The sequence below is a fragment of the Mobula hypostoma genome, chromosome 8, assembly GCF_963921235.1.
Source record: "Mobula hypostoma chromosome 8, sMobHyp1.1, whole genome shotgun sequence".
Lineage (NCBI taxonomy): Eukaryota > Metazoa > Chordata > Chondrichthyes > Myliobatiformes > Myliobatidae > Mobula > Mobula hypostoma.
The window spans coordinates 6,360,736-6,377,127 of record NC_086104.1 but is presented as its reverse complement, the minus strand read 5'-3'; the positions used below and the strand labels follow the sequence as shown (position 1 = coordinate 6,377,127).

The following is a 16,392-nucleotide window of genomic DNA, read 5'->3' as shown; positions in this document are numbered from 1 at the left end:
AGAACTTAGAACATTACAGTACAGTACTGGCCCTTTGGCCCATAATATAGTGCCCACCTTTTAACCATGATCTAACGGTTCACTCCCGTATATCCCTCCATTTTACTTTCATACATTGTGGCCATGAGGTCACTCTCAGTTTGGAGAAGCAACATCTCATATTCCATCTTGGTTGTCTCCAATGTGAACATCTATTTCTCTACCATCTGGTAATTACTCCCCCCCCCCCAGACTTCTTATTCTGGCTCCTGCCCCCTTCCTCATGAAGGGTCTCGGCCCAAAACGTTGCCTGTTCATTTCCTCCATAGATGTTCCAACCTGCTGAGTTCCTCCAGCATTTTGTGTGTGTTGCTCTTAATTTCCACTATCTGCAGAATCTCTTGTGTTTGAATTGAATTGACTTTATTACTTACATCCTTCATATTCATGGAGTAAAAATCTTTATGCTGTCTCCGTATAAATATGCAGGTTCCGTTTCCTGGATGGTAGCAGCTGGAACAGTTTGTGGTTGCAGTAACTTGGGTCCCCAGTGAACCTTCGGGCCGTTTTTACACACTTGTCTTTGTAAACATCCTGAATAGTGGGCTTTTTTCACCACACAGCTGATATGTACAGACCATATGAGATCCTTGGAGATGTGACAACTGTATTCTGATTGCCAGTGTGTTTCCATTTCAGCACGAATTTGGGATTCACCCAGAGCAATGAAAAGACTTCCTCCTCTTCTCCCCAGAACTCCCCACCCCTGGTGTGACATCTACTGAACTTCAAAGAGAGCTTTGGCCACTTGAGGAGAGATTTGGTCAAGGGGTATAGATAGGGCAAATGCAAGCAGGCCTTTTCATTTGAAGTTGGCTGAGACTAGAACTAGAGGTCATAGGTGAAAGGTGAAGCATGTGAAGGTGAACTTCACTCAGAAGGTGATGAGAGTGTAGATGTGGATTCAATTTCAACATATAAGAGAAGTTTGGATGGTGTATGGCGGGCTATGGTCCAGGTGCGGGGTCACTGGGATAAGGAGATTAATAGTTTGGTGTGGACTAGTTGGCCCCAAAGGCCTGTTTCCTTGCTGCAGTGTTCTGTGACTGACCTTTCATCCTGCCTACTGCTATTGTTGCCAAGGGGTGTAAGAAATGAACCAAAATGCAAGTCAGCACCTGATAATATTTTATTAACAAAAGTTGACAGGAAACATTAAATCAGACAAGCGGTAATTTAAGGCACTTCAAGAATGTGCTCACCGTGTAGAACAAATTAGCTTACAACATAATATTATCACATTAAATACCTTCCAAAAAGGTAGAATACAATTTAGGAACAGTTAAAAACATACAAGTAACCAGGTCTGGTGTACGACCAGAAGGGGAACACGTTGGCATCGAACACAGAAATTTCTTGATTGTTTTTGTTTTGAAAATAAATACTATTGCAACACTTTACAGAGAAAACCTTGGAGAAGCTGTAAAATTATATTCGGATTCCAGACAGCATACAATTTTCCAGTTATTTACACCAGTACACATATAAATCTAATTTACATTCTTAGCTGTTGTCCTTATGTAGAGGCTCTCCTGTCCACAAGACAGGAGTTTTACAGAACAGGTAGATATTTCTCAGATGCCAGCTTGAGAGAAATGCTGGTCTTCAGAACTGCCCCACTTTCATGATCAAGGCAACACACGGGTAACAGAGCGTGTGTGTGTGTGTGTGTGTGTGTGTGTGTGTGTGAGAGAGAGAGAGAGAGAGAGAATGAGAATGAGAATTTTGCTTGTGGTCAGATCTTGTATAGAGTGTGTATCTTAATCAGAACTGGGTTGTCAGCTTCACAGGTACCTCCTATACCCAATAAAGTGGCCACCGTATGGATGTTCCTGGTCTTTTGCTGCTGTAGCACAACCACTTTAAGGTTCAAGTTTGTGCTTTCAGAGAAGCTCTTCTGCACACCACGGTTGTAATGTGTGGTTATTTGATCCTGTTAGCTTGAACCAGGCTGGCCATTCCCCTCTGACCTCTCTCATTGACAAGGTATTTTCGCCAACAGAATTGCTGATCACTGGATTTTGTTTTTGGGTTTCTCGCACCATTCTCTGTGAACCCTGGGGAATGTTGTGTGTGAAAATCCTAGGGGATCAGCAGTTTTTGAGATACTCAAACCCCATCTGCCACCAACAGTCATTCCATGGTCAAAGTCACTTAGATCACATTTCTTCCCCATTCTGAACCTCTTGACCATGCCTGCATGCTTTTATGCACTGTCACTGCCACACGATTTGCTGATTAGATCTTTGAATTAACGAGGTGTATAGGTGTACCTAATGAAGTGGCCACTCTTGTGTACTGCAATGATGAGGATTACTCCCACAAGACATGTCAGAAAAACATATTGATTAACTCAAGCTTGTCCTCTCTCTCTCTCTCTCTCTCCAGTTAATGCTTTATACCTTTTGGATCCTGTCACCCAAAGGGGAGGGGACTCTGTTCCATGGGATGTGTTCGACCCTGCCCTGCACTCTCCCGTGGGCCCCAGCCCCCTCCCAGACAGGGGAGGAGGACAATCAATTAAACAGGGGAGGAAGCCCATCCCCCAACCTCTCCTCCACCCTGTTCTGTGGGTGATATAGGAAAGGAAGTTCACAGAGTAAGGTTAGGGGGCTGTACAGAGAGTGGGCTAATGAGGCAGAAGGCCAAGGTCACAGAGGCAGCTGTGAGCACATTGCAGTCCGCTGGCTCGCACTGTGGGCCAATATCTGGGCAACACAGTGGGTCATACATCTTTGCCATCGTCTGGGTCACACATAACCATATTCAAACATCTGGCAACAGAATAGTTACACATCTTGTCTCAGCATCTGGAAATACACTGTATGGCATACCATCACATGCCAACATCTGGATTATACATAACCATATTCAAACATCTGGCAACAGAATAGTTACACATCATGTCTCAGCATCTGGAAATACATTAGAACACCATCAATGTGCCAACATCTGGCAGTGTGCAAGTTTACACATTACTCTGTACCGACCTACCGACCGAGTCGGTCACAGTTAAAAAGGAGGGTTTTAAATTCACAATAAGTTGGTATGTATACAAAAACCTTAAGCTCTTTGCTCCACTCTCTGTCCACATGAACAAGCTTCAGGCCTAACATTCTCTCACGGCATGTTAGAACTGTTTAAATAAAACCCACTCCTGGGAAATTTCCACCTAAAAAGCATTCCCTCTCTCTATTGTATTTTATATTGTTTAGAGATACAGAGCAGAACAGGCTCCTCCAACACAGTGAACCGCACCACCCTGCAACCCGCCAATTTAACACTAACTTAATCACAGGACAGCTTAAAGTGACTGGTTAACCTACTAACCAGTATGGCTTTGGACCATGGGAGGAACTGGAGCACCCAGAGGAAACCCACACGGTCACGGGGTGAACGTACAAACTCCACAGTAGATGGCGTCAGTAATGAACTCCAAACTCCAGATTACCCCGAGCTGTAATAGCTTTGTGCAAATCGTGATGTCCCAACTCTCTCTCTCCACCTCCTGTCCAATCACTCCCAGAGAATGTACCATTGATATTTTGATTACTGGACAGCCCACATGACCCGTCTGTTGCAATCCCCTTGGCTTGCCCTCAATGGGCATTGGAAAAGAGTGATCCAGTTGATTCTCATTGGGAAAAAAATCTTCCCTCACCACCTCCGCCTTCCTTGGTCAGGAACGGGGCTTCAGGATCATAGTAGCACAGAGCCAGCGACCCAGGTTCAATTCCTGCCGCCATTTGTACATTCTCACCGTGACTGCATGGGTTTCCTCAGATCTGGCTTAGGGTTAGTGAGCTGTGGGCACGCCATGTTGGCTCCGACACTTGTGGGCTGCCCCACTACGATCTGCGGACTGTGCTGGTCATTGATGCAAAACGATCCATTTCACAGCATGTTTGATAACATAAAGCCAATCTCTCTCATCTAGTCTAATTTATGCCAGTTTGGTCCCAAGGGCATCGCAGGAGGTGGTCCTCCCCCCTGGGAGGGCAACAGTTCTGTTCCATTACAAGGCTGAACTCTCGAAGAGGTGAATTTAACAGGAGGCTGGGAGGCCCTCGCTCTGTAAGTGGTCCCCAGGGCTCAGTGGGAGCTCAGCATTGGGGAGTGGTGGGTGAAGGATCATCAACTCTTGAATCCCACCCTCCAATTACAGGAGTGCCAGTGGGAGGGAGAGTGCATGCCTAAAGAAAATATCTCTCTATTGCAGAACAGCAAATTGAAGTTGTTCATTTCCTGTCTCAAGTGACTCTGCAAACACCCACTTACTGACTGGCACAGAGCCCACCTGTACAGCCCCTTCCCAATCCCCACCTATCCCCTTCCGTCTGCAGAGAGCTGCCCTCCCTCCGGCAAATCCATGCATCCGAGAACCTGGCTCAGTGTATCTCTATTGCTCTGAACTGTACATATTGCGGGGAGATCGTAAAATTTTACGTCTGTGCCTCAGGTCACTGGGAGCAGAATCTGAAACTCCCGCAAATGGAACAAATTAGCATCAATGAGCACCATATGACATGCAGCAGAATGAGGCCATTCAGCCCATTGAGTCTGTTCTGCCTTTCCATCATGGCTGATGTACTATCACTCTCAACCCCATTCTCCTGCCTTCTTCCCCGTAGCCTTTGACACTCTGACTGATCAAGAACCGACAAACTTCTACTTTAAACAGACACAATGACCTGGTCTCCACAGCCGCCAGTGGCAACAAATTCCACAGATTCACCACCCTCTGGCTAAAGAAATTCCTCCTCATCTCCATTCTATTATGAGATGATGCCCTCTGGTCCAAGACTCTTCCACCATTGGAAACACAGTGCATGTTTTGCTTTTTAAAAACGGAGTGTTGCAGATGCCTGGAACAGTCTGCCGGGGCGATAACAGAAGTAGAATATCTGATACATTATGATGTACACCAATGTTGCACGAGTATAATGTGGCTGGCATTTTAGACCACAAGACATAGGAGCAGAATTATGCCATTCGGCCCATTAAATCTGCTCCGCCATTCCATCATGGCTGACTTAGGGTTATTTTGCATCAATGACCAACACAGTCTGAGGAGTAAGAGGGCGAGGGGTTAAAAAGAGATACAGAGAGGGAGATAAGTAATAAGGTACAAGTTCAGACTAAAGACTCATTCAGCATGGACAACTGGAGTGGTTGACTGCTCTGAGACACAGCTCACATCACTCTCTGCGCTAAATTGACAGCAGTAGTCACTTGATGTAGTTACATTGAAAAATAATTCCCCCTTCCCACCTGCTACTGGTTCTTCAGGAGGGAGCGTAAATTGAAGCCGGTTAATAAACAGCAGGAGAAATGCTCCCCCACCCCTCCCAAAATACCGGCTATGAATTTCCACACGGCAGAACACAACACATACGCACAACGTCTGACTCTGGATAACCTGTCCACTGTCACCGATAGGTATAGCTCCACCTCTGAATCCGCCGTTGCACGAGGGTCCCTCATTCTCAAGGATCACTTCCGTTAGAGTGACATCATCTCCACTTTCCCACGACAGCCACAACAAAAGAAGCTAGCCTGCTTCCACTGAGAAAGGATCTTTTAAAAAATACTTAGATATTAAAACTTCTCGTTTTTTTTTGTGTGTGTGTTTGTTTTGTTGTAGCGTGCATGGCCAGCTCGCTGTTGAGCACCAGCCGCTGACATGGGAGGGTGCACGGAACACACGTCAAGTCACGAGTAGCCTTCGCTGTGATTCAACCAACGCACCGTTGTCGATACTTGCTCAGGTCGGGTCGCTCACGGCTGGCTGCCTTATGGCCGGTGGAACCTGCAGAGCAGCAACGGAGGTCTCGTTAGGGGCCGCAATGCCAAAAATGCACAGTCAGAATCAGGTTCATTATCAACGACATAGGCAGTGAAATTTGTTGTTTTGTGACAGCAGTACATTGCAATAGATTTTAAAAATACAGTAAATTACAAGATCTTTATTTTTTATTTACTTAGAGATACAATGCAAAATAGGCCCTTCTGGACAAATGAGCCATACCACCCAGCAACCTATTGATTTAACCCTAGCCTCACCACAGGACAATTTACAATGTCCAATTAACCTACTAACTGGTATGTTTTTAGAATGTGGGAAGAAACTGGAGCACCCAGAAGGAACCCATGCAGTCACAGGGTAGAACGTACAAACACCTTACAGAGGACGCTGGAGTATATATATCTAATAATGTGGGCACATGGCCAAGTGGTTAAGACATTGGACTAGCGACCTGAAGGTTGTGAGTTCGAGCCCCAGCCGAGGCAGCATGTTGTGTCCTTGAACAAGGCACTTAATCACACATCGCTCTGCGACGACACTGGTGCCAAGATGTATGGGTCCTAATGCCCTTCCCTTGGACAACATTGGTGTCGTGGAGAGGGGAGACTTGCAGCACGGGCAACTGCTGGTCTTCCATACAACATTGCCCAGGCCTGCGCCCTGGAGAGTGAAGACTTTCCAGGCGCAGATCCATGGTCTCGCAAGACTAATGGATGCCTTATTTAATAGTGTGTGTATACATATATATCTTGTAATTTTATGTTATACATGCAATAATTTTATATGTGTGTGTGCGTGTGTGTATACAATTATGCATATAACATACAAATGAGTGTATATATTATACATACATACATGTATGTTATACCATATATATAAAATAACAGTGACTCGCTTGCTGTTGTCAGCTGTGCTCTGAACCTGCACTGTCGGAGATCTGGAGCGATGAGCGAGAGCTGTGGGAAGCCTCGAGTGACTGCAGCTGACTCATGTCCCCAAACACCGGGGGTGGCGATTGCTGGTGGAATGGCGTGAACTATGTGAAATAGTCGGGGGGGGTTAATGTGGGACGAATGCCATCATTGTACAGTGCTAACTGCATCAGTTCAGAGCTCTGGTACACACTCTGGGGGTGGAGGGAGGGAGAAGTGGACACATAGAGGGAAGGGAGAGGAAGATAAGTTACAACAAAGTGTGGGACAGAAGGAGGGAGAGAGAGAGAGGGACAGGGAGACACATTCTATGGGAACAGGGTGGGAGTGCACGGACAAAGATGGATGAATCATGCTACTCACCTTGTTAAGTGTCGGCTCTCTTCATGAACCTCCATCTCTCTGCTTTTGAATTCATTTAATTCTTTCCGTATTGCAGCCTTCGTAACGAGAGAAAGAGAGAGAGAGAGAGAGAACGAGACGTCACACGAGTGAGCACAGCAGGCCAGCGTCTGTACCCGATTACGGACACACCAGCCCCATAGCCAGAAGCGGGACTCCCCCCTCAACTCTGCTGCAAGGATACACAGCCTCCTGGCTGAGGTAATTGTTTCTACACGGTGAACTCCCTTACAGGCAGTTCCACTAAAAGGTCCCCTCTATCAGAGACAGTCAGGTCCACTGTGTGTCACAGATAGATGGTTATTGGATCTTTTCAGCATTGTCACCAAATATAGGAAATTAAACCATTAACCCTTCCCTTCTTCAATGTCATTCCGCTGTGCTTCCCACTATGAAAGCACAGGAAGTCTATTTGCATTGATATAGCACTCAGAACATCCCAAAGCACTTCACAACCAATCAGGTACTTTGGAGATAGTCACACTCCCAGAGGAGGAAATTTGGCAGCCACTTTGTACACAGTAAACTCCCACAAGGAAAATGCAATTTTATTCTAAACAAGGGTTGCATTTTGGGTCTAGGATAGTGGGGAGAACTGCGCTGCTCTTAATTAAAAGAATACATTCTGTCTGAATAACTGTTCTGCACGTGACCGATAGAAACTGCGGAGAGTTGTGGCCACAGCTCAGCACATCACAGAAACCAGCCTCCCCTCTCTGGAGTCTCTCTACGCTTCTCACTGACCCAGTAAAAGCAGCTAACATAATCAAAGGCCCCATCCACCTGGGGCATACTCTCTTCTCCCTTCTCTCATCAGGCAGAAGATGCAAAACCCTGACAGCTTCTAGCCCACTGTTATTACTCTTAAACAGACCTCTTGTACGATAAGATGGACTCTTGGCCTCACGATCTGCCTCGATACGATCTCACACTTTATTGTTTACATGCACTGTACTCTTTCTGTGACTGTAACATTTTATTCTGCATTTTGTTACTGTTTTCCCTTGTCTTACTTCAATGCACTGTTGTATGGATGGCAAGGAAAACAAAGGTTTTCACTGTGCTGGGCATAATTTTGAAGTGATTGGAGATGAGTAAAGGGGGGTGTCAGGGATAAGTTAGGTGAGTGGAAGGCATTGGAGGTGCTGGAGGCAGATACAATTGGGGCATTTGAGAAGCAGATAGGCACATGGATGATAGAAAAATGGAGGGCTATGTGGCTATGTAGATTGCTCTTAGAGTAGGTTAAAACGTCATGGGCCAAAGGGCCTGTACTGTGCTGTAACGTTCTATGTTCTACCTCATGTCGTCCAACGAGGATGAGTGAGCAGATAGGAATGAAATGTCCACCCTCTCCATGCACTTGTGCCACGCACACCTTCTAAAGAGCTGTCTCTATCCCGGTACACTACACACATAATGGCCCTTCCTGAATTCTAATTTCCCCTCAACCTCCGGCTCTCCTAAGTAGGATCCCACTGAAAAAGGTTCCGAAATAAACTATTTAATGAACCAGTAGCCTCGCAGGCATCACCACCGACATCCAGTGGTCTGGGTTTGGCAGTGCCCTCTTTCTACTAGTCATCCTTGCCTTCTCAAGCCTCTGCTGCCTCACCCCCTCTCCCTCCACAACCTCCTCCTGCTTCCCTGCTGTCCCAGCCCCAGACTCCTGAAGTTAATCACTCCAGAGCTGGTATCCCTCCCATGAACCATTCCATCTCACTCTCTCTCTCAGCTCTGTCCCTTTGTTTCTCCCACACACGCCCTCTTCCTCTATCTAAAATACATTTCTCTCTCTCTCTCTCAGCTCTCTAGACACCTCCTTTAATATAACTGTAGGTAACAGGGGCAATTTTATTTTCAGTTCCCGAGGATCACATTGGAATGTTCCTGCTATATTTAATGCATGCATTAAAGAGTTTTAATTGCTTCACAAGACACCCGGCAGAACAACCCACACATTATCAACACTTTGTATCTGCAATTTCACATGAAGGTGGTACAGTTGTAGACTTAAGAAAAAAATAAAACCACAGAAAATAAAAATAACTCCCTTCCCTGCACTTTGGATGGTTTACAAGCAGTAAGTTCTTTGCAATGTGTTGCCATGGAGATGGGAGACAGCACAGGGTTCATTACTGGGATGCACAGCTTTTTAATCCAGCGCTCATCCCTCCCAGACGGAGAGGTGGGGGAAGAGAGAGAGGTTGTGACTAGTGGGTCAGAGAGGAGCCAGAGAGATTCAGGGGGAGAGAGTCAGAGAGAGAGATGATGAAGACTGAGAACAATACTAAGACAGTAAGGCAGAGAGAGAGTGACAATAGAAGCAGAGGATGAGGCAGGAAGATATAAAGATTCAGAAAGGTGAAGGTTCACCTGAGATGGATTCCAACTGGAACACATATGTAGAGAGAGACAGAGAGGGAGAGTAGGAGGAACAAAGAAACACACTGTGGGAGGGAGAGGGTGTGGGCAGAGAGACAACAGAAGGAGAGGCTGGGAGAAGGGTAGGGATGCAGGAGGTGGTCTTGGTTCGGAGAGCACAGCTGTGACTGGTGGGTCCCGCTGAGCAAGCAGAGTAAACAGGTGACCCCCCCCCCCCCACCACCGCCCGAGGCAGCCCCGGAGCTCCCGACTGGGCCCCTTCTCCTCACCTTGTCAGCGGGTGTGAGACGGGTCCAGGGTTTGTCCGCCCGCCGGTCGTAGTCCTGGGCCTCCGTCACCTCCACGTACTCATTGAAGCGCAGGATGCGGCGAGCTTGCAGCTCGGCAACAGTAGGGCGGAGACTGAGCTGAGGGGAGAAGAGGGAGGGTGGCCCGTCATTCACTGGGATCCTGCAAAATTCACACCACCTAAAGCTGCCCTCCGACCAACACAACGGGCTGAATGGCCTATTGCACTCACAGGCTGGGGAAATAACCATGAAGGCAGAGTAAAGGGGTAACGTCAGGATTCTTAGCAGCGTGGAGGAACAGAGGGATCCACATCCATAGGTCACTCAAAGTTGTGAACAAGTTGATAAGGGGTTAAGGTAGAGTATGGTGTGTTGGCCTTCATTAGTCGGGAGATTAACCACAAGAGCCGTGAGGTAATGTTGCAGCTCTATAAAACCCTGGCTAGACCACACTTGTGTTCAGTTCTGGTCGCCTCATCACAGGAAGGATGTGGAAGCTTTAGAGACCTTGCCAATGAGATTTACTAGGATGCTGCCTGGATTAGAGATGGTGCCTTAAGAGGATAGATTGAGCGAGCTGGGGCTTTTCACTTTGGAATGAAGGAGGCTGAGAGGAGACTTGATAGAGGTGTACAAGATGGGGACAGCCAGAGGCTTTTTCCCAGGGAGGAAAAGGCTAACAGGAGAGGGCATATCTTAGGATGATTGGAAGAAAGCATAGGGGGAATATCAGAGGTAAGTTTTTTTTACACAGAGTGTGTGGAATGCCCTGCCAGGGGCTGGTGGTGGAGGCAGATACATTACGGACATTAAGAACTTTTAGATAGGAACATGGTTGATAGAAAAATTGAGGATTACATGGGAGGGATGTGTGAGATTGATTTTAGACCAGGTTAAAAGGTTATCACAGCACTGTGGGCCGAAGGGCCTGTGCTGTTCTATGTTCACTCAGTAAGTGCAAGGGGACGGTCACTATGACTTCTGCCAGGATGTGCATTCAGTGAGAGAGTACTTTGGGTTAATGTCTCCACAGACCAAATCCTTCCTGCAGCAGAGAGTGGGGCAAATGTGACACCTAAAGATAGTTCTTGTCATAAACAGGATTCTAAATCTCTGCACCACGACAACCCCCCCCCCTCAGCAGCCCAGCACCCATGGGTTGTGGATTTGAATACCCCTTCCCAGGGCTGACATGGGTGATCATGGTCTTTCCACGACCGAGACTGTTCTCGGCAAATCTTTCTACAGAAGTGCTTTGCCATTGCCACAACACGTAACGAACGAATGAAGCCCACGACTGGGGAGTGTGGATGTCTCAATGTCTCACACTTTGATGGAGGGTCATTGAGCCCTGGGTTTGCTGGATTCCGGTGAGGACACTCCTCCCCGCGCCCCCCCCCCCAGGGTCGGCAGATCGCTTTGCCGAGGTTTACCTTGCGTGTCAGCCTCCTCCGGATCTCCAGCCGCTCCTCCTGCTCCTCCTCTTCATTGCGGTCTGTTACCAAGACAAACAGAAACAAAATGCAGAGGGTGAGTGTGCAGCCCTGCGGGGCGGGGGCACTTCGCAGCCACCGCGACGGTCACTTCTGCGGGTGTTACCCGAAGAGGGCGGGGGGAGGCCCAGCAATGATGTGCAAGAGGTCCTCCCGAGCAGTGACATCACCGCGCACAGTCCCGAGTGAATAGTAGCACGTTCCCAGGGTCAGGAGCTGTGTCAACCTTACCCAAACGTGCACGTACACAGAGACACACACCCACACACAGAAACACACTGACACAGTAACACACACACTCAGAGACACACAAAATTCAGAAACACACATGTTCCCACACACTTACACAGAGAATCCCACAGACACATACACACATCGACACACCACCACCTAGACACACACACACACACACTCCCACATACACACACTCACACTCATACACAGAGAATCCCACAGACACATACACACATCGACATTCACACACCACCACCCTACATTTCACAGCTCAGAGGCAACAATCGACTGCACACCCACTGATTCCTATGGCAAATTCCCCACAGGACATCAGCATCTGACACTTGTAGAGCATCTTGAGCATAGTACAGCATCCCAGGGCAATCAGCAGGAGTGTCATCGGATAAACAGCTGACCAACGGCTTGCCCAAAGTCGTAGGACCGTCCCAGTGCAATCTAAAGGGTGGGGGGGGGGACCCTGGAGCCCAGGGGCGAGCAGGCAGCCGGTGAGATCGGCTGTGAGAATGAAACTCAGCCCCACCCTCAACCGCCCTTTGGGAATCAGGCTGTTTGCCACAACGCAAGAAACAAGCACCCACGGGAGGTAAGATCCAGCAGACGGTGCAACCCGACACTTCTGGGTTGGTCCCAACGCCCGCCTCCTGTTCTATGGGACCTTCAGCCCACAACGCACTATCCTTAGCCCGTACGTACGCCTTTGACACGTCAGTGTTCCTTTGTGCACAGCCTTAGTCTGTCGTACAATCTCTGCACCATCATTATTACCAGATACGCTCTGCATTCTATTAGCTTCACGCCAGCGAGGAACTTTATAGCACCCTGCTGGATGTGACAATAATCTGAATCCATGGACCTAAAGCCCAATCTTTCCCTGGGACTACTCTGGGAAACCTAGGACTCTGCCCGGAGCTCTGACTGACCTCACTTTACAATGAAGTCCAACAAACAGAGGTTGCAGAGACTACACAGGCCCTCCCCACCACTGAGGACAACAAAACTCTCTCCAAACTGAGGACAACAAAACTCTCTCTATACTCAGGACAACAAAACCCTCTCCACACTCAGGAAAACAAAACTCTCTCCACACTCAGGACAACAAAACTCTCTCCACACTCAGGACAACAAAACTCTCTCCACACTCAGGACATCCTTTAAGAGACAATGCCTCAAGAGAGCAGCGTCCATTGTTAAGGATCCCCATAACCCGGGACATGCTCTCCTCTCATTACTACCATCAGGGAGGGGCTACAGGAGACCCAAGACCTGCACTAAACAATTTGAGAACACACCTTCCCCTCCACCATCAGGTTTTTGAATGGTTTATAGACTACAGCACTGTCTTAGGGGCATATACAGTATATATCTAGGGTGCCTGAGGAATTTTATGTATTGCACGGTACTGCTGCCACACAAAAAATAAACAAATTTCATGACTTATGTGAGTATGATGATAAACCTGATTCTGATATGGGTCTGAGAGTGGGAAGGGGGCAGGTCGAGGGGAATCATAGTTGGGAAAAGGGGAAGGGAGAGAGGAGAGAGTGGGAAGCACCAGAGAGACATTCTGTAATGATCAATAAACCAATTTTCTGGAATCAAGTGACCTTGCCTGGTGTCTCCGGGAGGAGTGTGTCTACATCCACACCACCCCACCCGGCCCCTGGCACTTCTCTGCCACCTGTCCCACTCCTCCCTCACCATTCCAAATATCCTTTGCTCCTGCCAGAGTTACAAACTTGCTGTCCAATCCACGTTGACAAATACAGTACTGTGCAAAAGTCTTAAGCACCTTACTGTGTGCCTAAGACTTTTGCAGAGATACTGTACCTCATTTTTTTTACATTATTTATTTTTCTAAGAGTAATTTTATTGTAAGGATTGCTCACTGCACTGGGTGTCCGCCACATTTCACTCTTTGTTTCTATGTACATGCAACAAATAAACCAATCTTTCACAGTTCAGATCACAGTGACCTCCCGCCATCCTTCCTCTGCCCACCCAATGTAACCTCCCCTCCAAGGGGAGGGCTGCTTTGTGGAGGGGGAAACCATAAGATGCAAGAGGCCATTTGGCCCATCAAGTCTGCTCTGGTCATTCCATTTATTATCCCTCTGAGCCCCATTCTCCTACCTTCTCTCAGTAACCTTTGGCACCCTGACTAATCAAGAACCCATCAACCTCCGCTGGAAGTATACATAATCACGGCCTCCACTGCCATCTGTGGCAATGAATTCAACAGATTCACCATCCTCTGGCTAAAGAAATTCCTTCTGATCTCTGTTCTAAGCCGTGCCCTCTGGAGGTAGACCCCCCACAATAGGAAACATCCTCTCCACATCCACTCTAACTTGGGCTTTCGATATTGGATCGGTTTCAATGAGATCCCCACTGATTCCTCTAAACTCCAGCGAGAAGAGGCCAGAAGAGGAAACCCCCCCAGCACTGAAACGGTTATAGTGGATCCGCCGCGGCGTGACGTCACGGGGAAGCCTGGGTGACGCAGGCGGGAGGTGGGATTCCATCGGGGAGGCTCCCACGCAGGGAGAGGGGGCGGATTCTCACTCCCCAACAGCCCCGGTGCTGCGGCAGACAGGGGGAAGATATGGGGGGCATTTTTATTTCATGCAACCGCAGCCATGCAGCTAGAAGGTGCGTTTTACAACAATGATCTCTTCTGCAACAATTTCCCCGGGAACGGGAGGGGGTAGAATTATCAGTCTGAATAAACCAAGCGGTGCAAGAGAAGCAGCAATATTATAACCCCCCCCGAAAAAAAAACAAATATTCTTACACATGTTAACATTTAATAGATCGCAATGTCTAGAGGACATCTGTGATGGTCACCCGGAGATCTGGGTTCTCTGCGGACTTCTTTTTGCACTTATTTAATTTAAATATATATTTATTATTGTAATTTATAGTTATTAGTTATTACGATGCATTGCAATGTACTGCTGCTACAAAACAACAAATGTACCGGTGATGCTAAGTCTGATTCTGAGAAGAGCAGGCGAAGGTCTCCGGGTGAACGAACGCACACACGGTAAATATCAGGACACAAGACAACTTACATCTCAAGATGTTCCTCTGTTCCAGTTCCTCCAGCGAGGGTCTCTGGCTCAGGCGCCTGCCGAAGACAATAACAATAGAATAGTGGACCATGTTTTAAGCAGCAGATCTCCGCTTTATCCTGGAGTCCCGCGGGGCAGAGCCGGCGCTGTAGCGGGTTGGAAGGGGGTGATCCTGCGGCACGGACGCTCCCTATCACAGCTTTACACTGACTCACCGGCACAGCGCTGCCCTCGCCTTATATACAGTGTGTCAGCCGCTTCCGGAAGGAGGAGTGGGAGGTGGGTGGGGACAGGGAGACAGACAGACAGAGAGAAATCTGCAGCAGCGTCGTAACGAGCCGCATCACATTATGAATCCACGTGCGGGTTTTCGGCCCCGTCACCCGGGACATGCACATGCTCTCTTCTCGTTGCTGGTACACACACTCAACATCTCGGGAGTCGCTTCTGCCCCTCTGCCATCAGATTTCTGAACGGACACCGGACCCATGCACCCTCCCTCAGTACCCCCCCTCCCCGTTTTGGTCCTACTAATTATATATATTTAAGCGTAATAGTAAGTTTTTTATTGTTATGTATTGCAACGTACTGCTGCCACAAAACAACAGATTTCATGGCGAGTCGAATTTCTGTACTCCCTTCCACGGGGATCTTACGGGAAATAAACGTGTTTGCGCATTTAACAGAGAAATAGAACAGTACAGCGCGGGGAGCAGGCCCTTCGGCCCACAATGTTGTACTGAACCAATTAAACTCGTAATCAAATGACCAACTAACCTAATCTCCTCTACCGACACAATGTCCATATCCTTCCATTATCCTCTCGTTCATAAAAATTCCTAATGTTTCTGCCTCTGTCTCCGCCCCAGGCAGCACAATCCAGGTACCTAATCTCTGCATGAAAACTTGCCCCTCACATGTCCTTTGAAAGTACACCCCCCCCACCACCCGAAATGCATGGCCTTGGGTATCAGGCATTTCCACCCTGGAAGAAAGATACTCTGTCCGCTCTACCTGTGCCTCTCATGATCTAATGAACCTCAATCGGATCTCTCTTCCAGCCTCCGGCACTCCAGAGGGAGCCGAGCATTTGTCTTTGCACCTGAGGGTCTCGCTTTATTGCAGTGGTTTGAACCGGATCAGGAGCCGGTTTTGTTCCCCACCCTGTGGGAGGAGGGTTTCTCAAGGGCAGAGGGAGACATGACGGGGTGGGTGGGGGAGGAAGGCGAGTTTTCGACAGGCTACTTCTCCACACCTATCCCTTCCCCCCCCCCACAGGGTCTTTTGATCTACGTGTGCCTCTCTTGGATCTCAGCTATATCAGCACCCAGTGTAAACCCCACACACCCCGGGTGGGGGGGGGGGGAATTAGTGCAGACGGCGGGGTTCAGTTCACACGGACACCCAGATCTGCCCTCCCCACCCTCGGGTTCTACCTCTTGCCCCGTATTCCCTTTCAAGTTGAAGTTTAATTGTCATTCACCCACACATGAAAACAGCCAAAGGAAACAGTGTTTCTCCCGGGCCAAGGCGCAGAACAGAGTACCAACAGCACACAGTCATAACAGCAGAAAAAGATACAGTCACAAAAGATACAAAAATAATACTAATATAGCCCAAACCCCTGAGTGTCAGGATGCTTGGACGTTGTCCAGGAGCCATGTTTCTGCAAGAACAGCCCACAGCAGTTCCTCATCTTGTACAAGGGTACCCCTCCCT

General features: G+C 48.1%; 1 protein-coding gene across 4 annotated transcripts in view; it reads right to left on the bottom strand.

Moving 5' to 3' along the window:
- Positions 1 to 1,156: 1,156 nt before the first annotated feature.
- Positions 1,157 to 16,392, bottom strand: part of phactr2 (phosphatase and actin regulator 2) — a 143,240-nt gene continuing 128,004 nt past the window's right edge. For all 4 annotated transcript variants that reach the window (XM_063055435.1, XM_063055433.1, XM_063055434.1 and 1 more), the window contains 5 exons: positions 14,674 to 14,729; positions 11,288 to 11,349; positions 9,834 to 9,971; positions 7,141 to 7,217; positions 1,157 to 5,848 (listed from right to left, as the gene is read on the bottom strand). In XM_063055435.1, coding sequence (XP_062911505.1) covers positions 5,833 to 5,848; positions 7,141 to 7,217; positions 9,834 to 9,971; positions 11,288 to 11,349; positions 14,674 to 14,729 — 349 coding nt within the window. In that variant the 3' untranslated portion in view covers positions 1,157 to 5,832. The remainder of the gene's footprint in view (positions 5,849 to 7,140; positions 7,218 to 9,833; positions 9,972 to 11,287; positions 11,350 to 14,673; positions 14,730 to 16,392) is intronic.